This window comes from Mirounga angustirostris, unplaced genomic scaffold, assembly GCF_029215605.1.
Source record: "Mirounga angustirostris isolate CCGP_5_RB_7025 unplaced genomic scaffold, mMirAng1.0.hap1 SCAF_10, whole genome shotgun sequence".
In the NCBI taxonomy this organism is placed as follows: Eukaryota; Metazoa; Chordata; class Mammalia; order Carnivora; family Phocidae; genus Mirounga; species Mirounga angustirostris.
The window spans coordinates 114,772,474-114,800,160 of record NW_026991718.1 but is presented as its reverse complement, the minus strand read 5'-3'; the positions used below and the strand labels follow the sequence as shown (position 1 = coordinate 114,800,160).

Here is a 27,687-nt window from a genome sequence, read left to right as displayed (position 1 = left end):
TAGAGAATACTTAAAATCTTTGTAAAAATTGCTGGAAAGATGAAAATGCTTTCCTTTGCCTCTACAGCTTTTCCAGCGGTTTTCCCGAGCTTAGAGAAATCAGGAGGTCTTTTCTGGGACTCAGCTGAATGGAAAACTTCTAGAAGCTTGAGCTCCAACACTGGCTCAACCTGGAACGTGCTGAGGTACCCTGCGCTGGTCTCTGCCCCTCTCTGGACCTCCGTTGTCACACCTAACCCCACAGTTTGTCCCCGAGGTAGTGACTGTCCCATTCTGGGTATCAGTTTCCCCATCTTACAATAGACGTCACCAGCTCTGACGCCCTACAAGCTCTGCAAACCCTTAACTCCGGGCGGACACAGCCTGACTCCTCCCCTCCTTCCCAAGGTCCCACCCGTCTGGGTCCAGACGACGAACCCCTAAAGCCAAGGCTGCCCTCACACGGACTGACCCTTCCCGGCCGCCGTCCAGCTCCACAGGCACGGGTCTCCTCCCCGCCCTGCTCTTTAGTCCCCGCTAGCGCGGCGCGCAAGCGCATTGGGTCGCAGCGAGGCCCCGCCCCCCGGACCTGGGGTAACTGCGCGAGGGGCTTGAGTACCGCGGAAGGCAGGACGACGAACTAGTAGGTTGGGGAGCGGCAACGGCGGCCGGCAAGGGCCACGCTTCCTAGAGAGGATAGATGTGAGGGAGGGGTCTGGCCAGTGATTGGAACCCTGAAGGCGGAGAGATGTTGCAACTCAAACTCATCGTAGGGAAGGGGAAACTGGTGTCCACTGAGGGGGTTGGGCTGGTGCGTGCTGATCCCAGATTTCCCAGATCTCCTTACCCCGATCGGGCCGGTGTCGGGGACAGCGTGCCGGAGTTTAAAAAGGAAAGGAAGGAACTGGGAGCGATTAGAACCAAACTCTGCTTGGAGTGGGAGCGAACGGGCCCATGAAGTGGGGCAAGCCTGGGCGGGAGACGGGTGTTGTTGCCCCAGGCCTCACGCAGGCCCTGGCCTCGCCCTCCGGATAAAGTCCGACCGGATTTTCTCGTGGGCGTTTTAAGACTTTTGTTGATCTGGTCACAGTCTGTCATTCATTCATCATTCATTCATTCATTTAACAGTCACTGAATACAGTAGTAGGCGGGCAGGTAGAGAAGTGATGAAGACACACAATGATTCCTGATTCCTGTGGTACAGGGGAAACTAGTGGTATGTAGAAGCCCTGGGCGGAGAACGTGAACAGCTTCTGAAACTGAGTCATGAAGGCGAGTCAGGAATGGTGGGGAGTGTTCCAAAAAGAGAAGCCTGCAGCACGTGCCTAGCCTAGGGGCCGGAGAGAGGCAGATGTATCCTGGTCACTGAAGATAACCTCACTCTGAGTCTGTTTAGTGCCCAGGGAAGAGATGATGGTAGCCGAAATGAGGCTCCTGACAGCGGAGGTGGAGAGAAATCAAGGAATTCAAAGCATTCTATATTTAATAGAAACTACAGGATTTGGGGAGACTGGGGTGTTGGAGAGAAGTATGTACAGGCTTGAGTGCTTGGGTGGGATTCATCAGAGGAGGAGCAGATTTGTGGGGAGACAACAACAAATTCTATTCTGGTTCTGCAGAGACTCCCCGTAAGCAGTAGGTTATTAGAGTTTGGAGGTCAGGAAAACACCACTGTGAAGGTATAGATTTGAGTGTCCTCAGCAAAACAAATAAAGCCCCAAGGTTGAGTCTGCAGAATGAGAAAAACAAAGGGCCCAATCAGCACTTTACATAGTGATTATCTTCATGTCTTATCTCCCTTGTGTCCTCGGTACCTAGTCTAGGGCCTGGCATTAGATGCCGTTCAGTGTTTACCAAGTAGACAAGAGCCCAAGGGCAGGCAGAGATGTTGGGATCCCAGAGTTGTGAAGAGATGGGGGCTAATGGAGGATTCTGTTCCTCTAATGTCAGTCATAAGTTCTTGTCCCAGTTCTGCCACCAGCCCGCCATGTGACCTCCTGACGAGTCTTCCACCTGTAAAGTGGGTATAGCCGAAAAAAGAAGTTCCCATGTATAGAGCTCCAAACTCTGCTAAGGAACTACACACAGATTTTTTTCTCATTTAATCCACATGGTGACCTTATTTATGAAGGAAGTAATGTTATTATGGGCTCAAACCCGGATCTCACTGACCCAGAGCTTTATTATGACTCTATGAACTGCCCTTATCTCTGTTGTCAGGACCCCCTTGAAATCACACGGTCATTTTCTTTTGAAACATTATGCTGAGGCCAACAGACTTTCATAATTGGTTTAGCACCAGTTCTGTTAAAGGGAGAGGGAGACGGAGCTAAATGTGATCAAGTTACTTGATGTTCTCTAGCTTCCTTTTTGGGGACCGCTGAGCTGGGTAACCATGTTATTTTCCTAAAATCCAGTAACAATAGGGCAAAACAAAATGAATGACCGGCATTCCAGATTTTTAATCAGATCTTCTTAAATCCCTGAGGCCTGCTGCAAAATCAGTGAGTATCAGGGTGTGAATTGGTTCATACCTGTGTATCCCTGGACAGGCAGTTGGACTCCTCCTCCTATTACACTGGGCACTTGGGTTTTAGTTGTTTTTATCCTGCTAATATGATTTCTCAGAAATATTTTGTCTTGGTGCTGTGATGATAGATGTCCACACAAGGAATGTAGTCATGTCCTGCTAGTGAGTTTGCTTCCAGTTAGTATGAGGGAGGAGTTCACCGTATCTGCATTTCATAGTATTCTACAAAGGGCTCCTCCTACCCACCTCTCCCATTTGAGATCTGCCAACATGGGTTGTGAGCTAGAAGGGAAAATTAAAAAAAAAAAAAAAAAAAAATTTAAGTAGGCTCCATTCCCAATGCAGGGCTTGAAATCAAGACCTGAGCTGAGATCAAGAGTCAGACACTTAACCGACTGAGCCACCCAGGTGCCCCAGAACGGAAATTAATAATCTATTGCAGTGGTTTTAAATTTGTTAAAAATACAGAGCTAAAAAAAAAAAAAAAAAAAAAACCCTCCCTCTCCTCAGACCTCTTGCATGAGAATCTCTGAGTGAGGCCCAGGAATTTGTATTCTTTGCCAAGCTCCCCCAGAATATTGAGCCAGGTTTGGAAACCACTGGTCTGCTCCATCCCCCTGGTTTCACAGGTAGGGAATATGCAGCTACAAGGGGGAAGGAATTTGCCCCAATCACATATGACATTAGTGCCTCTTTCTCCAATGAAAACACTGGGCCTGGGGCACCTGGATGGCTCAGTTGTTAAGCATCTGCCTTCGGCTCAGGTCATGATCCCAGGGTCCTGGGATCGAGCCCCGCATCAGGCTCCCTGCTCAGGCAGGAGTCTGCTTCTCCCTCTCCCATTCCCCCTGCTTGTGTTCCCTCTCTCGCTGTGTCTCTCTCTGTCAAATAAATAAAAATTAAAAAAAAAAAGAAAAGCACTGGGCAGGGAGTCCTGTGACCTGGGTTCAAATGCAGGTTTTACCAATCATTACCTTGGGCAAGTCATTTCACCGTTCCGAGATTCCACTCCCTTACTGTGAGAATAATGCCGTCCTTGTATTAGGAACCAAAAGAGAGAGTGGCAGTGGAAATGCTTCATCAAGCTTTCCATTCTGCACTCATGGAAGTTAAGAGCTGCCATCCAGTGTTCACTCCTCTGTACCGCACCGCCAGTTTCATCCGTTGCTGGGGCCCAGGCCATCCATCACCAAGCCTTCTCCTCTCTTCCTGCTGCAGGTTGGGATGGCCACCGGCTGGGGGAGCATCTTGCGGGATGAGCAGCTGGAGGAGATGGCCCGGCAGGCTGTGGACCGCGCCCTGGCTGAGGGAGTGTTGCTGAGGACCTCACAGGAGCCCAGCTCCTCTGATGTAAGCCCCTGACTCCTCCCCACAGCACTGACCACGCCGCTCTGGATCCTAATGCTCATTATCTGGTCCCTGCCAGGCTAAAGGCAGCTCCTTTCTGTCCGAGACATCGCTTTTGATTTATTTTATTTTTTCAATAACTAAAATTGATCTCTAAATATATGTAGAAAGTAGCCTGCTAGAGGAATCAAATTTAAGTCTGGGGTTTCAAGTGTGACTTAGGCAGGATACATAACCTCTCTTAGCTGTGGTTTCTTCAAATAATAAAAAAGGGATAGTAATGGGACCTACCTCATCAAGTTGGTATTAGAATAAGAAGATAATTCACGTGAAGCACTTTTTCCAGTGAACTATTATTTTTTAAGACCCCCTAATCACACTGCGGGGGGTATATCTGTACAATTGGTTTGTGTATATCCTTCTCTGTGCATTTATATACATATTTGTGTATATAAAGAAATAACATGCTTTTCTTTTTTAAGTTTACTGGTGTTTTTTTGTAACCTCTACACCCAGTGCAGGGCTCAAACCCACAACCCCCAGATCAAGAGTTAGCCCCAAAATATATGGTTTTCTAAAAAATAAATCGGATCATATAGATCATGCAGATTACTCTGTTTTTGTTTTAAGTTTTTTTTTTTTTTTTGTCAGAGAGCACAAGCAGGGGGAGCGGCAGGCAGAGGGAGAAGCAGGCTCCCCATTGAGCAAGGAGCCCGATGCGGGACTCGATCCTGGGACTCCGGGATCATGACCTGAGCCAAAGGCAGTCACTTAACCAACTAAGCCACCCAGGAGCCCTGTGATTTTGTTTCTCATTTAACAATCTGTTTTAGAACTCTTTCCAACTCCCTCCAGTAGGATTAGGTTCGTTCTAATACATGGTGTTCCAGGTATGGATGGATCACTGCTCAGCTTTCCTCTGTTGATGACGATTTAGGTGATTTCTAATGTTTTATGATTACAAATAGCACTCCAGGGAACAGCATACATGTCTGTTGGGTACCTTTATGAGTGTTTCTGTAGGGTTGATACATAAAGGTAGAACTGCTGAGTCCAAACCACATCTTTTAAAAGTCTCATCCTTTAAAAAAAAAAAAAGTCTATTTTGTGACTAGGTAAGACATTTTCATGGTTCAGAGGGCAGAGTTTACAGTTTAACCCTCCCTCCCACATTCCCTAGCCATCTGTTCTCATGACCTGAAGGCAGGTTCTTATTTATTCTTTCATACAGTTTACTCATAACAAAAAAAGTATATATTTCTCTTTCCCACTTTTTACACAAAGAAGTGTCCTAGACAAGCCCTTTTGTGCCTTGCTTTTTTCCTTTTACTTAGTAGTATGCCCTGTGACAATCCATGTTAGTAACCAGAGAGCTGTCACCATCTTTCTTTACCAAGCCACATTCTTTTTTTTCTCTGTGTGCCCAGAACCTAGTTAAGGGCCTGCTGGAGAGTCCAGACTCAGTAAGTATTTGCTGAGGCCTGAATGAATGAGAATGGCTGTCACCTAAGGTAGGCTCATATTGTGGAAGGTCTGCCTCTGGCTTTGGGAATATAATTGCTTGGTTTGTGAACCTTGCATTATGGGAACTGCTTGTCTGAACCCAGGATTGAACATTTACCCTTCCAAGATTTTTTTGTTCTATTAATCAATAGGTGTTATGTGAAGGTCCAGTACTTGGTCTTTCTGGAAGTTAATGGAGCCTAGAAAAGGCACAGTCCTCAATGAGAGTCCCAATTCAGAGAAAAAAGACAGGAAGTGTGTGAGTGTGTGTATGTGTGTATATATCTGTGAAAGAGAGATTTCATTCCAAATCTTTCCCAGGTGCCTGTTCTATGCCAGACCATTTTAGGCACTGAGAACACAGAGGCCCTGGCCTCTGAAGCGCATGGTCTAGTTGGAGAATGTGCCACAAAACAAAATTAAGTAATGTCAGTTCTATGAGAAAACATAGATAGCCTGCTGCACAATATTAGCTATCATTTACTGAGTATTTACTGTGTGCCAGGCACTATTCTAAACACTTAGGAATCACTAACTCATTTAAGTCTTACCACAACAGAAATGAGATGAGAGGTGAGGAAACCAAGGCCCGGAGAGGTTAAGTAACTGGCCCAAGGTCATGTGAATAGTGGTGTAATTGGCAAAGCTAGAATTCAAACCCAAAGAGTTTGCCTCCTGAGCCCATGTTCTGAGCTTCCATTCTTTACTGCCTCTCTCAGGCAATTGTATGGGACATCTAGAAAAAGGAGCAACTCATTAGTTGTATTTGAACTAGATCTTAAAAAATAAATGGGAGTGGGGCGCCTGGGTGGCTCAGTTGGTTGGGTCCTGGGATCGAGCCCTACATCATGCTCCTTACTCAGCGGAGAGCCTGCCCTCTACCTCTCCCTCTGCCCCTCCCCGGCACTCATGCTCACGCACTCTCTCTCTCTCTCAAATAAATAAAATCTTTTAAAAAAATAATAAAGGGGAAAAGAACAGCATAGCAGAGGTGTGCCTGGCTGGCTCAGTCAGTAGGGCATGCAACTCTTGATCTCAGGGTCGTGAGTCCAAGCCCTATATTGACATGAAGCCTACTTAAAATAAATAAAAACATTAAAAAAGAAAAAAAAAGAACAGCATAGCAGAGGCCCCAAATTAGGAAAAGGCAAAAAATGCTCAATGTTCTGTCCCCTGAATGTGGGGCAGAAGACAGGCCAAAGTCAGATAACCTAGAGGCTTTTGATACTGGGTGGAAGAGGAATGTGAACTTTATCCTATAGGTTGGGGGGACAGACTAGCCATGTGCAGACTAAATAGTAGGCTCCTGCAGCTTTAATTTAAATTTAAATTTAAAATAAAAAAAAATACATGAACAGGGTACAAAATTTAAAAGGTATTCAGTGTAGAGTAAATCTCCTCCCTCCAGCCACTGTTTTCCTCCCTAGAGGCAAGCATTGTTAACAGTTTTTTCACCAGAGTGAAAAAGTTAGAGCCAGTGTTTTTTTTTTTATATGATGAAATTTTTTTTTTAATAATGAAATTAAAAAACAAAAAACAAAAAACCTAGATACCCAGCGTGGAGTTCTGGCCCCTTAGGTGAGATGGGGGCTCTTCTTCCCAGCACTCTTTGTTTCTCTGATTCTGAAGCAGAGTATTTCTTGTCATGCATGTGCTATAGTTGTTCTTATAGTAGAAGACTATTTCTCTGTGTCTGTGTCTCTATAAAAAAATGAAAAGACTGTGTTTCAGCCTTCGGCCTATGCATAGCAGAAAACAGCTGTATACTATTGATCCTAAATTCAAGCGTGCATGATGAGTCATGGGGACAGAGGAAGAGGAAAGTCTTTTTTTTTTTTTTTTTTTTGGAAGAATGTGCGTGGGCATAAGCTGGGAGAGGCAGAGGGAGAGGGAGAATCTTAAGCAGGCTCCGTGCCCCGTATGGAGCCTGACATGGGGCTCAATCTTACAACCCTGAGATTATGACCTGAGCCCAAACCAAGAGTTGCACACTTAACCTGACTGAGCCACCCAGGCACCCCAGAGGGAACTCTTATTAGAAAAAAATCTTTGGGAGCTTTTCAGGCCAAATGAGACTTGTTGGAAGAGGCAGAGTTCTGAGTTTTAAAGCCAAGGAAACGGAGCGTCTGCCTTTGACTCAGGTCATGATCTCTGGGTCCTGGGATCAAGCCCCATGTTGGGCTCCCTGTTCAGCGGGGAGTCTGCTTCTCTTCCCTCTGCCCTTCCAGCCCGCTCACACTCTCTCTCTCTCAAATAAATAAATAAAATAAAATCTTTTTAAAAAATAAAGTCGGGCACCTGGGTGGCTCAGTCGTTAAGTGTCTGCCTTCGGCTCAGGTCATGATCCTAGGGTCCTGGAATCGAGCCCCTCATCGGGCTCCCTGCTCGGCGGGAGGCCTGCTTCTCCCTCTCCAGCTCCCCCTGCTTGTGTTCCCTCTCTCACTGTGTCTCTCTCTGTCAAATAAATAAATAAATCTTTAAAAAATAAATAAAGTCAAGGAAACACCCTATAGTCATTACGCATGCACTCAGGATATTACCTGAGTTTGTCTTCTGAAATTCTGAAGAGGGCAGTTTGGGTATTATCTATCAAAATTTTAAATGGATTTATCCTCATTACCTGATATTTCCACTTTTTAAATTTACAGTTTATGGACTTTCTCACACACAAAGTAGCTAGAATGTATATTCTAGGATATTGATTGAAGCATTGATTATAAAGGGGTGGGGGAAGGAAACCACCTAAATGTTCATAATAGAAAGCTAGATTCAATAAATTATTTTCTATCCAAAGAATGGAATACTGTGGGGCCATTAAAAAGAATGAGAGTTCTTTATTTGAACATATATGGAAATGACTCTGAAATATTTATAAAGCAAAGGACAGAACAATATATGTATCATGTGCTTCTGTGTGTATAGAAAAAGAGAAAATATGTATGTATGCATAGAGTCTAAAGGACATGTGAGACTCTAGTATGCCATTTGCCTCTGGGGAGAACTGAGTCACTGGGGCCAGAGTGGGAGTGAGACATACTTTTCACTATGTATCCTTCTGTCTCTTTTGAATTTTGTATCATGTGTTTATATTATCTGTTCAAAATAATATTTTTAAATAAATATATAATGCCAAGTTCTAATGCCATAAACTCGTACAACCATAATGGCAAACAGATATTAACTCAGAGGTTAAACTCAGGAATGCCTCATAAAATAAGTCATAAGGTCATCTTATCATCTCTTACCCAAATTCTAGTTCATTTGTTGTTGTGAATCTCAGAAGGCATTCTCCCCTTCTAGAAATAGTGTTCCAGATGGCAGAGGGGTTTCCCAGTTCTGCCAAAGTCCAAGCTTAACTCTAGGCCTGGCAACCTGAGTCACCGTCTCCAATACTGAGGGGAAACCACTCCTAACTTCTGTTCTGGGGGCCAGAATTCACTTCTGCGGCAGCCCTTACAGCAAGACTGTCCCTCTCCCCCAGCCAGAAGGCAAGAGGACTGGGATGTGAGCTCCTGGCATGCAGAGGGTCTTGTGTTTAGATCATCAGCTGGCTAGGAGCTGTGTGTGTATGTGTGTGTTGTTTATCAACCACCTTGGGTCAAATCCCAGTGCCATGTAACACATGGCACATTATATAATTTTGGATATGTTACGTAATCTCTCTGAATCTCAAGTCCCTTATCTATTTATTAAGAATAGATAGTAATAAAGTCTGCCTCACAGAGATAAATGATGCAGCCATGTAAGGTATTTAAAACAGTGCCTTGCATACTGTAAGTGCTCAGTGATTTCTTATTTATTTTTTGTCTTTGCTTTTGGCTGTTTTGCTTCTAATTCTTTTTTAATGTAAAGAGATGGAATATTACAGAGTCTGAAACTTCCCTTTATACCCCTTCATCATTCTGTTCGCTTCCTCCCTTCCCAGAGGGAACCACTATTTTGCAGTTTGTGTGTCCTCAGTAAATGTCGGCCATGCTTTCCATGAGGTTGTGTTTGCAGGAAGACAACCCATTCACGGGAGTTCTACCCCTGCCCACTCTTTCTCCTCGATCAGGTGGTAAGCTATGCCCCATTCACGCTCTTCCCCTCACTGGTCCCCAGTGCCCTGCTGGAGCAGGCCTATGCTGTGCAGATGGACTTCAACATGCTGGTGGATGCTGTCAGCCAGAATGCCGCCTTTCTGGAGCAGACGCTCTCCAGGTACTGGGTTGTGGGGCATTAGGGGCTGGGAACTGCAGGAACCAAGGGACTAGAAGACTGGGGAGCCATGAGATGTTGCTCTGGCAGCTGACTTGGTTGGGTGGGGGACAGGTACCTCCCAGAAGAACAAAAAGTAGTAGAATAGAAGTCAGGAGCTCTGGCTTCTAATCCTGACTCTAATCCTCACTTATTTATATAGCCTCAAGAAGGTTCCCTTTCTTTCTCTGGGCCTCAGTTTCTTCATCTGTAAAGTGGTGAGATTGGCCTGCATCTAAGATCCTTTCCAACACTGGCATTCTGTGATTCTCTGATCCATGGCCCCCTGCTTCGAAGACTGAGATTTCTATTTGGAATTAGGGAAGGTCAGTATAGTTTTAGAGAAAACAAAGGACAGAGAAGATCATTGGGTTTAAAGTCAGATTTCTTCTTTTCCTAGGCATTGACTCTTTCTTGTTACTTCAGGCCCCTTATCTCTGGATGAGATGGGGTATAGACTGGGCCACACCCAGGGTACAAGGATATAGAACCCCTGAAATGGCTCACCCCATCCACCCCTCTCTGTCTCTTCTCCCTTGATCCTTTTTTTCTCTTCAGACCCGGAGGCAAGGAAAATTTCTTTAAAATTAAATTCTTTATTTTAGAATTAAATATATATAAATATATGTATTTGTGTACATGTATGTATATATATATATATGGAGAGAGAGAGACTAGGCATACATACTTGCATGTCTGATTAATTTTCCAAAAGAAAACAATTATTTTGTTACAGATCTTTTTTTTTAAGATTCTAGTTTTAAGTAATCTCTATATCCACTGTGGGGCTCAAACTCACAACGCTGAGACCAAGAGTTGTATGCTCCACTGACTGAGCCAGCCAGGTACCCCAGAGACAAAATCTTTTAAAAATGTGCACACTGGGGGCACCTGGGTGGCTCAGTCAGTGGAGCGTCCGACTCTTGATTTTGGCTCAGCGTTGTGAGATCAAGCCCCGAGTTGGGCTCCACAGTGAGTGTGGAGTCTGCTTAAGAGTCTCTCTCTCCTTCTCCCTTTGCAACTCACCCCCTGCTCGCGCTCTCTCTCTCTAAAAGAAAGGGGGGAAAAAAGTGCCCATTGGTGTGAGGGTGAACATGAGAAGGGATTTTAGTGGTAAAAGGTTTGGAAACCGTTGACTTGGAGCTAAAAACCCAATGAGTTAAAAAAAAAAAAAAAAAAACCACCCAATGAGTTATGAATGTATAGACCCTACCACCTTCCCCCCCAGATCTTTTTCAGGGTGGGCCTGGCTTTTGTACCTGTGATTCCGGATTGTGGGACTTATGAGCAGCCTGATTTATGACCTGTGCCCTAAAGATGCAGTTATGTAGAGACCTTCCCTGCAGTCCATCTCTGCAACCCTGCATTCCCCGTTTCTCTGTCTTCTGAAATACACACAAACCCTAGTTTGTAAGGGAATAGAGCCCCAGGATCACATGTGCTAGAATAACGGCATAGGGTCCAAGCTTGAAGGGGAGCACCTCTTCAGAAAAGGGAAAATGTGTCTTAACTTTCCTAGAGGCTGAAGTCCAGCTGGGGGCTGTCCTCACCAAGGGCTGGAAAGGTCCCATGAGAGAGCTGGCTGGGGAACAGAGGAACTGCAGGGCAGTTTATAGTCAAAATAGGAGCAATGACACTAGTCATTATAGAAATCAAATGAAAAATTGCAACTGTAATCTGTGCTGTAAAGCAGAGATCCACAGTGCTTTCAGAGCATATAGCAGGAGGATCTGATCCAGATAGGAAAGGCTGCCCTGAGAAAGTCCCGGCATATGAGGACTGGCTGAAGAAAAAAAATAGGATATTTAGCATGTGTCAGAAGAATCTTTGGGGCACAGGGCATAACTGCTCTCTTTTAATTTCTGAGAGTTGCCGTGTAAGAGGTGGAGAAGACTTGTCCTTGGAGGTCCCAGAGTGTAGGAGAAGCTATGGAGACTTAATGTTGGGTCGACCAGAAGCCTAACCAATCATCTGAGCTAGTCAAAGATGGAATGGTTCTTTTTTTTTTTTTTTTTAAATATTTTATTTATTTATTTGAGACAGAGAGAATGAGAGACAGAGAGCATGAGAGGGAGGAGGGTCAGAGGGAGAAGCAGACTCCCTGCTGAGCAGGGAGCCCGATGTGGGACTCGATCCCGGGACTCCAGAATCATGACCTGAGCCGAAGGCAGTCGCTTAACCAACTGGGCCACTCAGGCGCCCCAAAGATGGAATGGTTCTATCACATGCTATTTCTTAATTTCTCTCGAGGCCAGACACTAGGCTCAGTTCTGTACATGTAATATCTCACTTACCCTTCACCACAACTCTATAATTATTTTCCTCTTCATCTTTCACTTTCATCTTTTACAGATGAGCAAACTGAGACAGAGAGGTGAAATAATTCTCTAAGGTTGCCTAGTAGTGAGTGGTAGAGCTGGGATTTGAACCCAGCTGATCTGGCTCTAGAGCTGGGTACTAAACCACTATTCTCTACCAGGTTGATGTGGGTATTCAAGTTTCGGTCAGTAGACCCAGAGATTCAGGAGGCAATGGACAAGGGTGGAACTTGACCTTTAAGGTCCCGAATAGCCTAGACAATGCTCTATTTCCTCCTCCAGCACCATCAAGAGGGACAACTTCACCGCTCGTCTCTTTGACATCCACAAGCAAGTCCTGAAAGAGGGCATTGCCCAGGTAACCATTCCCCACTCCACCCCAGTGCAGGACCTGTCCCTCCCTTTTTTGACCAGAAGAATTTGGCCCATAGCCTGAACTCAGGGGAATCTGCCTCTCTTTGGTCCCCACTGGGTTTATACATCAGTGACCAACCCGGGGATGACCAAAAGAATGATTCCACTGGGTTTTGGAGCATTAGCCAGCAACTCTGATCTCTTTGTAGAATGCATGTTACCTGTCTGTTCCATAGCTAGGCCCTCAGTCAGCCCCTGGGCAAATGTACTCAGCCTTCAGTTTTCCCCACAGACTGTGTTCCTGGGCCTGAATCGCTCAGACTACATGTTCCAGCGCAATGCAGATGGCTCCGCAGCCCTGAAACAGATTGAAATCAACACCATCTCTGCCAGCTTTGGGGGCCTGGCCTCCCGCACCCCAGCTGTGCACCGGTGGGTCCTTTGGGCAACACTGGGCACACTAGTGGGGTAAAAGCCTGGTAGGCCTACAATTACAGGTGGGGGCAGGGATCTCCAATTCTGACTGTGCCTTCCTGTGACCTGGGTCATGCATTTCCCCTCACAGCAGTTTCCACTTGTAATTAGGTCTTAGTATGTCAAGGAGAGAAGGGACCTCGTGGTTCATCTAGTCCCGCCCCCTCATTGTACAAGTTAGTATTCCAGGCTGAGGAAACAGTATCTGAGGTGAGAAAGAGTTTGAAGGCCTGAAAAGAGTTCAGAATCCGTGGCAGAGAGGGATGAGTGACTTCCCATTGGAAGGCTGGACCCTCGTAGCAGCCACGTCTAGCCAGCAGTGATGTTCCGTGTGGCTGTGAATTCCAGATGGTCTGCAGCAGGATTCCAGATAGCAGGCACCTGGGGCTCAGGGAAAGGCGTCCCAGCCCAATGGGAGGCTGGTATAGAGTAGGAACACAGGGTCTCAGGGCTCTGGGCACGGACACGGGGCCAGGGTGTGGGCGGCCCCGTATATTCTAGCCTGAGGTGGATCCTACAGGAGCACGATGATAAGATGCTTTTTAGTGTTCGGCTAATTCTCAAAGTGATGTTCCTATAAGTGTCTGTGAGTCACAAGCAGAGGGGTCTTCCAGATCCATCCAATTACTGAACAAACATCTCTCTTCCAACAGACATGTTTTCAATGTCCTGAGTAAGACCAAAGAAGCTGCCAAGATCCTCTCCAATAATCCCAGCAAGGGACTGGCCCTGGGGATCGCCAAAGCCTGGGAGCTCTATGGCTCAGCCAAGTAAGGGGGAGAAAAAGTGGCAGCAGAATCCTGCTGTAGAGTCAGCATTCATGGCTATAGCAACTGCTTCTTTGCCTGACATCATTAGGAAATGCGGGATTTTTTTCGGGAAATGGAAGCTTACGCCTTTAAGTGCCAAAATTGTTTTAATGGAGTTTTTGGGCTTTCTTCTTAAATAAGAGGTGCAGACTTACAATTTAATCTTTTCTTGTTGGCTAGAGGTCATCATTATCTGTCAGTGACTGCATTATCTGTCAATAATTGCATCTTAATGCAACATAAGGCAGAGGCGCTCCCTAGACGTAGAGAGGTGTGGGAGGCTGTTTGCCTGCGCTGATCGCCCCAGCTGTTAGGCTTTATGCTCCTCTTCCTTTTCTTCACAGTTTTTCTGTTTCTCTACTATCAGCTCTTACTTCATACTGCTGTCAGTGTGCTTCCCGTCCCCGGACCTCCTTTCTGGTTTGCTGGGATTTGGGAAAGCAAGTGGTCTGGGTTGTTATGTAGTGTCTAATTAGTGTGACAGCCTCTTTGATGAGCAAATGCATAAGCTTTGATTTAGGGATTTTGTAGTGTCTGTTTTAACTGTTTAGAGGCATTTTTTGCTTCCTTCCTATTTCTCAACCATGTTCCAGATATATAAGGATGCCAGGTAAGTGACTTCTGGATAAATGAGGGGCCACTGTACCAACAGTTATTGCAATGTTTACATAGCTTTAATGGTTAACCCTTAATGAGCACTTCCTAGTGCCACACTTTGTGCTAAGCCTTTATTTACATGGACGATCTCATTAGGTCCTCCTATCAAACACTATTGAGATAGATACCACCCATCCCCCCCCCATTTTACAGATGAGGAAACTGGGGTTCAGAGAAGTGAAGTGAATTGTTCAAGGTCAAATGGCGAGTTGGTGGTAGAGCCCAGACTCCACTGCCTCTAGAATCTGCATTTTTAATCACTTTATTGCCTCCAAGAGAGCCTCTCTGGGCTTGCTAAGCCTTACTAAGACTCAAGACACCTTGGACTCTGAGTATTTAGAAGGCATCAGATGAATACCTTGTCAAGTAGAACTCTTGGCTAAGTTGTATTTTAGGAGACAGAAGCCAGGAAGGGGTCAGCCGGGGAACTGCTGATGGACAAATGCTGCAGAGGGTTTTTCCGACCAGGCTGTGAATGACGTGCAAAGACTCATGTACCCAGAACCAGACTCTGGTGCATAGGAGCTGTGGGCGCCTGAGCCGGGACTGGCCTCTCTCATTTTGAAAGTCAGATGGTCACTCCTGCTAACCCAGCGTGTGACCTTCGCTAAGTCCATTCTTTTCTCCGAGCAGCAGTTTCCTCATTTGTAAAATGGGGATGATAATAACAATACCTAAGAGGGTGGGAGAATTAAATGAAATCATGGCTTTGAAAAATGCTTTAAAAAAACTTGGTGAGAAATGGAAAAGTCTCTTCAATAAATGGTATTGGGAAAATTGAACGGCCACATGCAAAAGAATGAAACTGGACCACTTTCTTACACCATACACAAAAATAAACTCAAAATGGCTGAAAGGCCTAAATGTGAATCAGGAAACCATCAAAATCCTAGAGGAGAACACAGGCAGCAACCTCTTTGACCTCGGCTGTAGCAACATCTTACTAGACACGTTGCCAGAGGCAAGGGAAACAAAAGCAAAAATGAACTATTGGGGCTTCATCAAGATCAAAAGCTTGGAAGCAAAGGAAGCAATCAACAAAACTAAAAGGCAGCCTTTGGAATGGGGGAAGATACTTGCAAATAACATATCTGATAAAGGGTTAGTATCCAAAATATATAAAGAACTTACACAACTCAACACCCAAAAAACAAATAATCCAGTTAAAATGGGCAGAAGATGTGAATAGACATTTTTCCAAAGAACACATTCAGATGGCTAACAGACACATGAAAGGATGCTCAACATCACTCATCATCAAAGAAATACAAATCGAACTATAATGAGATATCCACTCACACCTGTCAGAATGGCTAAAATTAACAACCCAGGAAACAACAGGTGTTGGCGAGGATGCAGAGAAAGGGGAATCCTCTTGCACTATTGGTGGGAATGCAAACTGGTGCAGCCACTCTGGAAAACGGTACGGCGGTTTCTCCAAAAGTTAAAAATAGAAACACCCTGTGATCCAGCAATTGCACTACTAGATATTTACACAAAGGATACAAAAATACAGATTTGAAGCGATACATGCACTCCAATGTTTATAGCAGCATTATCAACAATAGCCAAATTATGGAAAGGGCCCAAATGTTCGTCAACTGATGAATGAATAAAGAATGAAATCTTGCCGTTTGCAATGACGTGGATGAAGCCATCATGTATTATGCTAAGCGAAATAAGTCAATCAGAGAAAGACAAATACCATATGATTTCACTCATATGTGGAATTTAAGGAACAAAACAGATGAACATGGTGGGGGAAAGAAAAGAGAGGCAAACCAGAAAACATACTTTTAACTACAGAGAACAAACTGAGGGTTACTGAAGGGGAGGTGGGCAGGGGGATGGGTTAAATGAGTGATGGGTATTAAGGGGGGCACTTGTTGTGATGAGCACTGGGTGTTGATGAATCACTAGATTCTATACCTGAAACTAATGTTACACTATATGTTAACTAACTGGAATTTAAATACAAACTTGAAAGACTCAGAAATTATAAAAAAAAAAAACATGGTGAGGATTATTACAGGGTACTTCCAATAGTAGTACTAGTAATAATAATAATAGCAGCTACCATCTAAGCAGTACTAGTTTCATTTTATAGAAAAGCAAACTGAGGGCTCAGAGAGGTGGAAAGTCACACAGCTAGTAAGTTTAGAATTCATGTCTGTCTGCCTCTAAGGCCTGCTTTCTCTTGACTACACTGTTCTGCCTCCAAGAGGAATGGTCCCATAGTATAGATTGAAAAACTGAGGCTCAAACATTTATAGAGCAGGTGAATTTTCATCAGTTATCCTGTAATTTTTGAGAATTTTTTTAAAGAAGCCTGGATATGATTTATGATTCCTATTTAGACATTTATTCAAAATCTTCCAAAATATTAGTACCTGTGGTTAGAATGAGTAGGGATAAGAAAGGAGGGATCTTGGTATAAAATGTTGGAGCTATGATCAGGAGTCCTCACTGCCAGCCAGCACACTATTGCCACTTTACCTTCCTTAGCTGACAACTTTCCTAGCCCTGCTCCCAAAAGACTGTTCAGAACTGAAGGCGGGAGGAGGTAGACTGTTTTCTGAGTCTGGCTGTGGTTATTTGGCAGAGGGCAGGCTGACTTAACCAGGAAATGCAGTTCCACTTTAACCTACAGCCTACAGCCTCCCTCCTCCACCTCTTCTTGGAGGTAGGCCAGCCTGGGCCAGGTGCCACCTTCCCACCCATGAGCAGAGCAAATCAGGCTACAATATGAAAAGCAAGGCCACTGGCCCTTGGGACTCTCTCAAGAGAGGATGGCATATGAGAGCACCATTTCTAGCTTGTCTCTCAGATACCCAACTCAAAGCCAAGATTCAGCTCAATGTCATGTCTGACCTTAAGAGGTTTCAGGCAAGCTAGGAGTGGAGGCATACTAGGACCTGTATTTCAGCTAAGTGGAAAGGAGTCATGCAAAATGTAGTCCAGGAGGCTCAGTTGAGGTAGAGAAAAGCAGAGACAAACAGACCAGTGGCCAAGTACAGGAGGAAGGAATCCATGCTTAGATTGCTAGGCCAAAATCTAGCCATCCAAGAGTCCCAGCAAAATGGAGTTTGATACTCTGTTTACTGCTGAGTATTGTCCCTCGAGATCATCTGGTGGGAGACTGGACCTGTCTTTGATAACTAAAAAGAGCCTGATTGGTAGCCAGACAGTTCTCTGGCTTTAGCTTCTCCCTGAGTCCTTGAGCTCCTGCTTCTTTAAGAAGTATGTGGCTAGGGGCTCCTGGGTGGCTCAGTCGTTAAGCGTCTGCCTTGGGCTCAGGTCATGATTCTGGGGTCCTGGGATCGAGCCCCGCATTGGGCTCCCTGATCCGCGGGAAGCCTGCTTCTCCCTCTCCCATGCCCCCTGCTTGTGTTCCCTCTCTCACTGTGTCTCTCTCTGTCAAATAAATAAATAAAATCTTTTTTTTTTTAAAGATTTTATTTAATTGACAGAGACAGCGAGAGAGGGAACACTAGCAGGGGGAGTGGACAAGGGAGAAGCAGGCTTCCCGCGGAGCAGGGAGACCAATGCGGGACTCGATCCCAGGACCCCGGGACCATGACCTGAGCCGAAGGCAGTTGCTTAACCAACTGAGTCACCCAGGCGCCCCAATAAATAAAACATTAAAAAAAAAAAAAGGAAGCATGTGAGTAGCAGAAAGGAAGAGGTCAGGGAAGCCTCAGTGATCCCATTAATACTGTGGAACCAAATGTGTCCCTATGTACATCACAGAAATGTTGGGAGTCCCCAAGAGGTAATGCTTTATTTATAGTTGGTTCTGTAGGGTTCTGTAGGATTCCACTGAGCTATTCTAATGTATCATGCAAGAACCACACACTCTTTTATTATATGCTTTCAAATCTAGTAATAGGGTCATTAGCCTCCAACCTCCAGCATTATTCTTCTATAAAATACTCTTCAGTACTTTTCGTTTATTCTTCCAGAAAGATTTTAAAATCATTATTTTTAAGTTCTTAGAGAAAGTCCTCTTGGGTTTTTGAGATGATTTTTTTTTTTTAAGATTTTATTTATTTATTTGACAGAGAGAGACAGCGAGAGAGGGAACACAAGCAGGGGGAGTGGGAGAGGGAGAAGCAGGCTTCCTGCTGAGCAGGGAGCCCGATGTGGGGCTTGATCCCAGGACCCTGGGATCATGACCTGAGCCGAAGGCAGATGCTTAACGACTGAGCCACCCAGGCGCCCCTTTTGAGATGATTTTAAAACCTAAATTTTAATTTGCACAGAAAATTAACATCATTACAGTATTTCATCTACCTACTGGAGATGGAGCAGAGACATCTCCATTTTTTCAGGTTTCGTAGTTTCAGGAAATAATGTGTTATAGCCTCAGGTATCGCCTGAGACCCTCCTGATTTGAGAGAATATCTGCTCTTTCAGGGAAGCTGTGTTCTCATTCTCACTCCTGAAATGGGTGGGCTGGAGGGAGGACAAGCATTGTAGCCACTTCTGCCAACTGTGTTTGCTCTTTCCCCAGTGCTCTGGTGCTACTGATTGCTCAAGAGAAGGAAAGGAACATATTTGACCAGCGTGCTATAGAGAATGAGCTACTAGCCAGGTAAGTAAGGGAGGGAGACCGGCAGATATGGCCCCAGGATTGTGAAGATCCATTCAGAACGGAGCATCCATTCCTTCTGACCTTTGCCCATCTTTTCCAGGAATATCCACGTAATCCGTCGAAGGTTTGAAGATGTCTCTGAAAAGGGGTCTCTGGACCAAGACCGAAGGCTGTTTATGTAAGTGTTCAGGGAGCATTCCCCAAGGATCTGATAGAGGGCTGCTTTAGGAAACTCATCCTGCCAGCCATTTCCCCCAGTAATCCTTTCTTCTGGGAGATGCGATGGCTTACTTCCTTCTCTGAATTTTAGGGGCAAAATACCCCGTCATCTCAGGAAAGTTTGGAGAAGGTGGTCATGTTCTGCTTCTAAAGGGTTGTATCAGAGCTATTGACATTCTTGATAAGGGCCTTCTTAAAATAACCTTGGTTGGAGCACCTGGGTGGCTCAGACAGTTAAGCGTCTGCCTTCGGCTTAGGTCATGAACTCAGGGTCCTGGGATTGAGCCCCTCATCGGGCTCCCTGCTCCGGGGGGGAGCCTGCTTCTCCCTCCCCCCACCTTGCTTGTGCTCTCTCTTTCTATCTCTCTCTGTCTCTCTCTCAAATAAATAAAATCTTTAAAACAATAAAATAACCTCGGTTTTCATATGCCCTGGGGCTCCTAAAAGTTTTCTTGCCCCTCTTGGTAGCTGGTCAGGCCAGGGCAGTTGGGCTGGGTAGTCAGGGAAGAAGAGAAATAGCTCGTTCATTCTGCTCTCTGAGCCCAGGCAAGGCCTCAAGGGGCCTGGATTTGTGTTCCAAGCCAGGCCCTGTGCTTCCCTCCAGGGGGATTCCACCAAGTGACTTTAGTACCACTTAATTTGGTAGCATTGCTTGCAACACATATTTAGACCTGGAACTTTATAGGTTTTTTTTTTAATTTGTGATTAAAATTAAGAACCTCCATGAATTTCACAATACCACTTACTATTTTCAAAATGTGCTTTTATAACAAAGTCATTAATTTACTTTCCAGATATATCAGACAATATCAAATAAATCAAAGGGGAAGAAATTTAAAAAGACAGTCTTTGTCTTTTTTTTTAGAACAACAAAATTTATTTTACTAAAACATAAGATTTACAGAAATTTCCAGACAAGCCATACAAAATGGTCAGAAGCTTTTTCTTGAAGGAAGGATTCTATACTTGACAGCAAAGTCACAGTGTTATTAGTGAAGGCTGTGATGTTTGTTTCATGTTCCCATATTGGTTCAGACAGTCAAGCTTGTCCATCTACCATGTCTAAATAAAGTTAGACTTGGCTAGAGAGCATATTCTAAAGAACTGGTTAGCTGCTTTTAACCAATGCAATTAGATCACCATAAAAAGGGGGAAAGGAGCCCATAAAATTAAACTAAAACTACCTCTCCCCCTCAAAAAATAAAATAAAATAAAATAAAGGAAAACACTCACACCCCTGCAGCTAACCCTGACAACTACCTTCATGCACAGTGCTTTATACTTAAACCAGGATGGGAGAAATGAATAAAAGCAGAGAGGGGCCACTGCTTTTAAACGTTTCACAACAATCCAGATGGTACTTCTAGTCTCTGCTCATGCTTTACAACCGTGAATCAAGACAAGACATAGGTTTGTCTTTTAATCATAGATAATGTGCATTTAATCACCAAAGGACTGAAGATGTCTGGGCTTTTATTCTGTAGTGTTTTTAAGACCGTGTCCATTAAATGCAAACAAAAAAGAAGTTTTGGCAGAACAGGAGAAGTGATGCACACTTGATGATCAGATCGATTTTGAATATTATTCATGGCATATAGCCTAGTCCATGCTCTAGCTCTATGGCTTGGGCTTCGTTGGTCTTCCACTGCTCTGCTACATCATTTGCTAATGGATCATCTGGATTGGGAGCATTTAACAAAGCCTGGATTGATAGTGGAACTGTGCAGATCTGCAGTGCTGGGGCCCACTTATCTTTCAAAATATCTAAACATATTTTTCCCAACTTATCTACATTAGGATGATAAATTTTGGTCATGAAACACCCTTTAGGGGCTTCCGTCAGGTATTCTTCTGGAAAGAATAGTTCAAGTTTAAAAGGCCCTCCCTCAAAGGGGGCATCCTGGGGGCCAGCAATGACCACATGAAAATCATGGGCATTGTTCTCATCTGGTTCTGCTTTAATGCGAGGAACTGGTTCTGCCAGCAAATGCTGGGTTTCCTTGATAATCCTCGAGGAAGCCCGACCATCTTGTCAGATTCTGAGTTTGGCCTCTGGCCTTGACTCAAGGCAGTCTGTGTCTTGACTAGACTCATAATTTTGCATCTCCATACCCTCACATCCACCGTTTCAAAGAATCTCAGCCTAGTTTCAGCTATTTTAAGTAGTATAAGTGTGTTTTGTTAGGCATGGCAATATGATTCTGAGGCTCAGTAATTTTTAGCCCTTTTTTAAAATGTATTTATCTGGTTTGATTCTAGTTGCCTTCATGTTTCCCTCTGGCCTTCCTCTAATGACTCTAGATCTGGAATATTCTAAAGCATTCCTTACTGCATACCTTCATGTTTTTAGTGGAAGAAGTGGTGGTATGCGTAGCTACTTTCTTTGCTTCCAGGGAACTACAGTCTAGGCAACCTGTGCAGACTGACTTTGAAAAAAGCCAGTCATTTTGATGCACCCTAAAATACACTAAACCACTGAACATATCAGTTATAATTTAACCCAGCAGCTTTCTCCATCCTGTGTTCTAGGGACGGCCAGGAAGTTGCTGTGGTTTACTTCCGGGATGGCTACATGCCGAGTCAGTACAGTCCACAGGTTGGTATTCCGTTAGACCATTCTCTGCCTCCTAGGACCCACCATCATTCCTCAGAGACCCAGCTCAGGCATCACAACAACCTGGGTTTTTTCCTGAGCCCTGGCCTCAGTGATCCTCAGGGAAATTACTGGAGGAACCTCCTATTCTCCCATAAGCTATTTGCTACCTCTCATCCTCTACAAACACACTATCTTCTAGAATCTGAATCTTCAGGAATCCACGTTGCTTCAACCATTCATACTGTTTCTAGGGATGTGCTGGCAAGTGTTTAACAGTCATGTTTCTCAGGGGGAGAGCCCTAATTTGTAGCATTTGCTGATTTCTATGGTGTACTCCCATCGTGGCCAATTTCAAGCTATCCAATTGAGCATTTCTGGACACAGAGTTGGAAAGAGATGGGTACAGTCAGCTCTGGCTAGCTAATGCAAACCAGTTCCACCATACCACTGACCATTTCCTTCCTGCCAACTCTTACTTCTCTTTTATCTGTGTCAGAAAATTTTTCTGTCCATTCATGTTAATGACAGTAATGATGGTATCACCTTATCTTGCTTTCGTACCATGTAGCTTCAAAGGGAGCACAGCATGGGTGGGGGTGGGTGTTGTTCCTCAGGCCTTAGCCTTTATCAAGGACAGCCTATCCCCCCACTGTCAGAATGGGGACCAGAGCTGGGAGACACCTCTGCTGTTTACCTGCCTCTCACACCCCAAACTCCTAGAAGCCTCAGAGCTTCTAACCTGCCTCTCATGCCCCAAATTCCACAGCACATTCATCCTGTGATTATGCACCTGCAGGCCTTTACTCATATTATTCTGCTAATCTGAGAACGCCTTCCCTATTGAGTCTGACCTGTCTACCTGACTACTCAGTTTTCACTTCATTAAACAACAATAACAAATAATTATTGAGCATTTACAAAGCTCCAAGCACTGTGTTTTAGACACTGGGGAATACAATCGGAAATAAGACAACAAGGGCCAGAGCTCACACTTTGGTCAGGGAGATAATCATCAGAAAGTATGCAAAAATAGAAAAAAAAATTTTTCTAGTTGAGGGAAACTCTTTGAATAAAACAATAGGGTGAAAAGATAGAGAATTATGGGGAATCCCACATTAAATAGGGTAGTTTGAGCTGAGACTTAAGGATGAGAAGGACCCAACCATCCGCTGGAAAAGCCAAAAGGAAAAGAATTCCAGGCAGAGGGAAAAGCAGCAAATGCAAAGGTGGAAATGACGTTTGTGTGTTTGGCCTGTGTGGCTGGACTATGAGAGTGAGATGGAGGGATGTCAAGAAACTGACATGGTTGAAAGGGGGACAGGAGGCAGATCCTGATAGGTCTTGTAGTCTGTGGTGAGGAGTTTGGATTTTAATTGGAGTACAATAGGAAGCTGAACTCATATACAAGTGTCCCACCTCTTTCAAACCTCTTCATCCGTTTTTGTATGCCCTTATACCTTTTGTTATTTCCCTTTTAATTATAGTCATGTACCATTGTGCTAAACTGTGAGCTCCCTGAGGGCAAGAATCCTATATATTGGAAGCATCCACGTCTGCCTCACAAAGATGTTGCAGTGACCATGGGAGATAATGAATGTGAAGATAGCATGAAACCTGGCACCTGATGGATGCTCATAAAGGTCAGCCAAAGTGAAATAAAGTAGAATTCCTTTTGTTTTCTTCTATCTGCAGAACTGGGAAGCACGCCTGCTGCTGGAGAGGTCACGTGCTGTCAAGTGCCCGGATATTGCCACCCAGCTGGCTGGGACTAAGAAGGTGCAGCAGGAGCTGAGCAGAATGGGCATACTGGAGATGTTGCTTCCTGGCCAGCCTGAGACTGTGGCCCGTCTCCGGGCCACCTTTGCTGGCCTCTACTCACTGGACATGGTGTGTGGGTAGCCTCTTTCTCCTACTATAGGCTTCCCATGTGGCAGGAACCCAGAACCCAATGTGTTGGGGAGGCTGGAGCTGGTAGGAGGCTAGACATGGGTCAGTGATGCTCTGTGAGAACCCTTAGAGCCCTGGGGAAGGGGGCTGGAATCCATTGTAAACTCCATCAGCAAAGGGGGAGGTGGGGGGCAGGAGGTGGAAAGGGGAAGGAGCTGAGGTGGACAGCAAGAATTGGGGAATATCTATACGGGCTTTCCAGGCATCCTGCTGAGGAGCCCTGAACTGTTGCCAGAGAAAGCCTGTTCTCACTGTACTTGCTGCTTTAGGGGGTTTGTTGGGGGTCACATTCAGATAGTAGCATCTAGTCTGAAGGGGCTATCACTCTTCCCCTTCCTGTTCTTCCTCTGATGCTGCTCTCTATAACCAGTAGGACTGCAGCTCCTGCCTCTGGCCTAAAACTGCTGGTGACTGCTTTCTTGCCTCCCGCCAGGGTGAAGAAGGGGACCAGGCCATTGCTGAGGCCCTTGCTGCCCCTAGCCAGTTCGTGCTGAAGCCCCAGAGAGAGGGTGGAGGTAGGTGCTTTCACCTTTGTAGGGCTGCTCAGTGGAAGGGGGCTAGCAGGCTGTTATCAATGCTGATCGGCACTTGCTATGGGCAGAGTCCCAGACTCTGGGGGACACAGGAGGAACTGACACAGGCCCTCATCTTGGACAGTGTCCTAGGAGACCCTGTGATCAAGTGCTGTTGAGCACAGGGGAACCTGATTAACTCTGTAACCGGAGGGTTTGGACAAGTTTAGCCTGAGGTGCCTGTGGCTAGATTGTAGGGAAGTGGGATAGGGCATATCAGGAGGTTGGATGTCTTCCTGCCTGGTTTGAACTCCTTGAGGGCAGGGATCATGTCTGCCTCACAGACCCAGAGGAGATGAGTTTTGATCTTGGTCTTAAAGGATAAGTAGGAGTTTACCAGGTGGGAAAGGGGGGAGAGCATTCCATACAGAAGGAACAGCCTCGAGTAGAGGTACCGGTCCATGGAAGTGTATGTTTGGAGATTAAGGAGTAACTGGTAAGGCTGGAGTACAGCATAGGAGATGGGAGGAGGCAGGGATTTGGGCCAGAAAAGATGGTTTGGGACATCATTATAAGGGACATTGAAAATAGGTAGGAAACTGGATTTTATCCTGAGGGTCCTGGGAATCCATTAGAGAGTTTTAAGGAGGGAAGGGACACACGACTGCCCAAGGATCCATGTTTCAGCCATAGTAGAGCTTGTCCTGGATGAGGGGATTCCTTGGTAACAGAGACCATAGAGGAGGCTCGTATAATTGCAGAGGCCCAGGCTAGGGCTAGGACATTGTGGAGTACAGACTGAAGAGACATGTCTGAGTTAGTGACAGGTAATGTAGAGGGAAGAGTCAAATATGACTCAGGGATGCCTTTCACCTGATTGGGAGTAGGAAAGTCCAGGAGGAACAGGTTCAGACAGAAGTAATGAGTTCTAGATGGACATGTTGAGTTTGTTCTGGGAGCCCATGGGATATCCATGTGGTGTCTAGAACAGGGAGCTTAAGTTAAAGATTTGGGAATTAACAAGTCAGAGAATAATAGATGGAGCCTTAGAAGAGATCTTCCAAAAAAAAAAAGGCATGTACATAGAGGAGAGGACAATTCCTTAGGAATCTCAACATTTAAGAGGGGCAGGAGCCAGTCAGGGAGGCTGAGAAAGCAAGCCACAGACAGGTAGGGGGACCGGGGCAGGATGATGTGGTGGAAGGTGTGTTTGCCTGTGTAGGTAGGGCTTGCCTGTTAAGGTGACATGCCCTCCTTTGGAGCCAGGCCTGCCCTAGCTTCACTGAGCTGATGTCAGGAACTGAGGCTGCTGACTTGACCACAGAAATGGGGCCATAGAGTAGAGAAGGTACGCAGAGGGTCCAGGGTGACCGGCCAGTGCCATTGCAGGTAACAACCTCTACGGGGAGGAGATGGTGCAGGCCCTGGAGCGGCTGAAGGACAGCGAGGAGAGGGCCTCCTACATCCTCATGGAAAAGATTGAACCTGAGCCTTTTGGAAATTGCCTGCTACGGCCTGGGAGCCCTGTCCGAGTGGTCCAGTGCATCTCAGAGCTAGGCATCTTTGGGGTCTATGTCAGGTAAGCCAGACAAGAGGGTCTCCTCCTTGTCAGAGGGTCAGCCAAGCGAGCCCAGAGGAAGCAAAGGACAGGGGACAGGAATCCTGGGCTTCAGTTCTAGCTCTGCCAGTCCATAGCCATGTTACCTGTTTCCTTATCTAATAAACGAAGCCAAGGAGCCAAGACCTGCCCACCTCACAGGGCTATCAAATGAAGCCAGATGAGAAGTGCTTTGTAACTATAAAGGAAATTACAAGTAATATCAAGATGGATAAGAAAGTACCCCTGGACTAGAAGGAGACCCCAGGGAAGAAGAGAATGTGGGTCCAGTTTCCAGGCCACCAGGAATTCTGGGGAAAGGTGGGAGGGGCCAGCTAGAGGATAATCAGTGCCTTTGAAAGGCTGAGTGGCCTGTGGGTTTGGATTTGAGCACTAAAGGATCAGGAGGAGAGGACTACTTGGGAATTTGTAAGGAATAGTTCCTGGTCCCTTAAACCACTTCCTGCAAATTTGCACTTCAAGGTCAAGCAAAGTGGGAGGAATACCAGATCCTACCATGCTCCCAACCATAGCCTTTTCTCTGCAATCTTTCCCTCTAGCAGCATTTCTGCCTGCCACTTCCCCCCAAACCTGACTATCACCACAGCCATCTTGAGAGAGAGATAGAGAAGGAAACTTACAGCTACAGAACATGAAATGTGAGCCTGGCATCATGCTAAGTGCTTTTCCTGCTCTATTTAATCCTCGTGACCGTCTTGCAAAGTGAGAGGTATTATCTCTATTTTAAATTGAGGAAATTGATATTTAGAAAGGCTGAGTGACTTGCTCAAAGGCACAGAGCTAGTAATTTCGCAGAGAGGATGCAAACCCAAATCTGATTCTAAAATCCTAGCACTTCCTTGAATGTAGTCAGTCACTCATATACTGCTCAGGTGGGACCAGGGAAGGTCTTGGGTGTGGGGGCTGTCTTGGTAACGGAGTTGTGTGTCTCCTGTCCCCATTTCTATAGGCAGGGAAAGACACTTGTGATGAACAAGCATGTGGGACATCTGCTTCGAACCAAAGCCATCGAGCATGCAGACGGTGGTGTAGCAGCAGGAGTCGCAGTCCTGGACAACCCATACCCTGTGTGAGGGCACAGCCGGGCCTGCCCAGACTTCACTCAAGAGATCTTCTATCCCTCATACTTGTCATTCCTCTCCTAGCCCCTCTGAGGGGCTTCCCTCCGGGCACCTTGTAAGGGCTGGTCTCTTCAGTTCACAGAAGGGTGAATGCTGAGTACCTTCCCCCAGCTCTCCCATCTGAGGACCAGAAAAGCTGTGTTTCCCTTAGGTGAGATCTAGAGGCCCCTAAATCCTGGGAGTGTGGGTATAGCTGAAAGGAAGCTGATTTGAGGTAAGGGTCCATGACTCTGCCACCCTCCTCTCAGCCCGTCAGCCTTTCCAGCAGGTTCCAGTGTTTGACCTAGGATAGGACTGAGAGGTAGGAGGAGGGCGGTGAAGGGGCATAGCCTTTCCCCACCTCTGCCTTAAATAAAACTACTGATTGCTGATTCTGTGATTCCTTGGTTTATACATTTGGTGGGGGAGGAGCTATAATCTGGGTCAGCACACTTAGAGTGGATTAGAGCAGGGGAAATGACTTGGCTATAATCAGAGTCTCCCTAGCCTCAGACCCTAGGATAGAACCCTAAAGTTCCAATCCTTAGGCACTCACTAATGCTCCCACAGGATCACAGGAAATATTGCAACTGTGATGGGACATCACAGGCGGGAACTGGCTTCAGGTGCTTTCCTGCTTAGTTCAGGAGCTTGCCAAACGGCCTTTGAGTGAAGCCCTGCCTAGATCTGCCCAAACCAAAAGTTCTGGAAGGAGGATATTGGGGTATTCCTGAGGAAAACCACTTCCCTTCCCTTCCCATCACCCACACAAATCAGAGCAGCTAGTGAAGTATGCAGTCTATAAGATACCTAAGAAAACAAGTTACCACCTTTTTAAGGTCATAGACTTTATTCCTACAACCAGAGCCTGAGCATGACGGGCAAGAAAAGAGT

General features: G+C 45.5%; 1 protein-coding gene and 1 pseudogene across 7 annotated transcripts; one reads left to right on the top strand and one right to left on the bottom strand.

The window, feature by feature from the left end:
• Window positions 1–504: 504 nt before the first annotated feature.
• Window positions 505–27,178, top strand: GSS (glutathione synthetase). Of its 6 annotated transcripts, none has more exons than XR_010405826.1 (14): window positions 505–622; window positions 3,728–3,859; window positions 9,414–9,559; window positions 12,196–12,271; window positions 12,560–12,699; window positions 13,395–13,511; window positions 18,721–18,801; window positions 18,902–18,979; window positions 21,550–21,616; window positions 23,309–23,503; window positions 23,997–24,078; window positions 25,465–25,654; window positions 26,236–26,402; window positions 26,643–26,780. XR_010405826.1 is itself a non-coding variant. In XM_054510068.2 (14 exons), exons 2-13 carry the CDS (start codon window positions 3,734–3,736, stop codon window positions 26,297–26,299), a joined length of 1,365 nt encoding a protein of 454 aa, XP_054366043.1. In that variant the 5' UTR covers window positions 505–622; window positions 3,728–3,733; the 3' UTR covers window positions 26,300–26,331; window positions 26,643–26,779. The 6 variants fall into 6 exon arrangements, 4 of the variants coding, with proteins under 4 accessions (XP_054366043.1, XP_045741615.1, XP_045741617.1 ...); XR_008506931.2 differs by having other exon boundaries at window positions 26,233–26,402; XM_054510068.2 differs by having other exon boundaries at window positions 26,233–26,331; window positions 26,643–26,779.
• LOC123851714 (ubiquitin-conjugating enzyme E2 N-like) lies at window positions 19,767–23,312 on the bottom strand (annotated as a pseudogene). The gene has a single exon (XR_006792683.3). The product of XR_006792683.3 is annotated as a ubiquitin-conjugating enzyme E2 N-like (transcript).
• Window positions 27,179–27,687: the final 509 nt, after the last annotated feature.

What these genes read in the sequence shown, in the direction of transcription:
- GSS (XM_045885659.3), top strand. Translation starts at nt 3,734, where the DNA reads ATGGCCACCGGCTGGGGGAGCATCTTGCGGGATGAGCAGCTGGAGGAG. An exon ending in GAGCTCTATGGCTCAGCCAA is followed by an intron (nt 13,512 to 18,720) that starts GTAAGGGGGAGA and finishes CTCTTTCCCCAG; the next exon opens with TGCTCTGGTGCTACTGATTG. An exon ending in CAAGACCGAAGGCTGTTTAT is followed by an intron (nt 18,980 to 21,549) that starts GTAAGTGTTCAG and finishes CCTGTGTTCTAG; the next exon opens with GGACGGCCAGGAAGTTGCTG.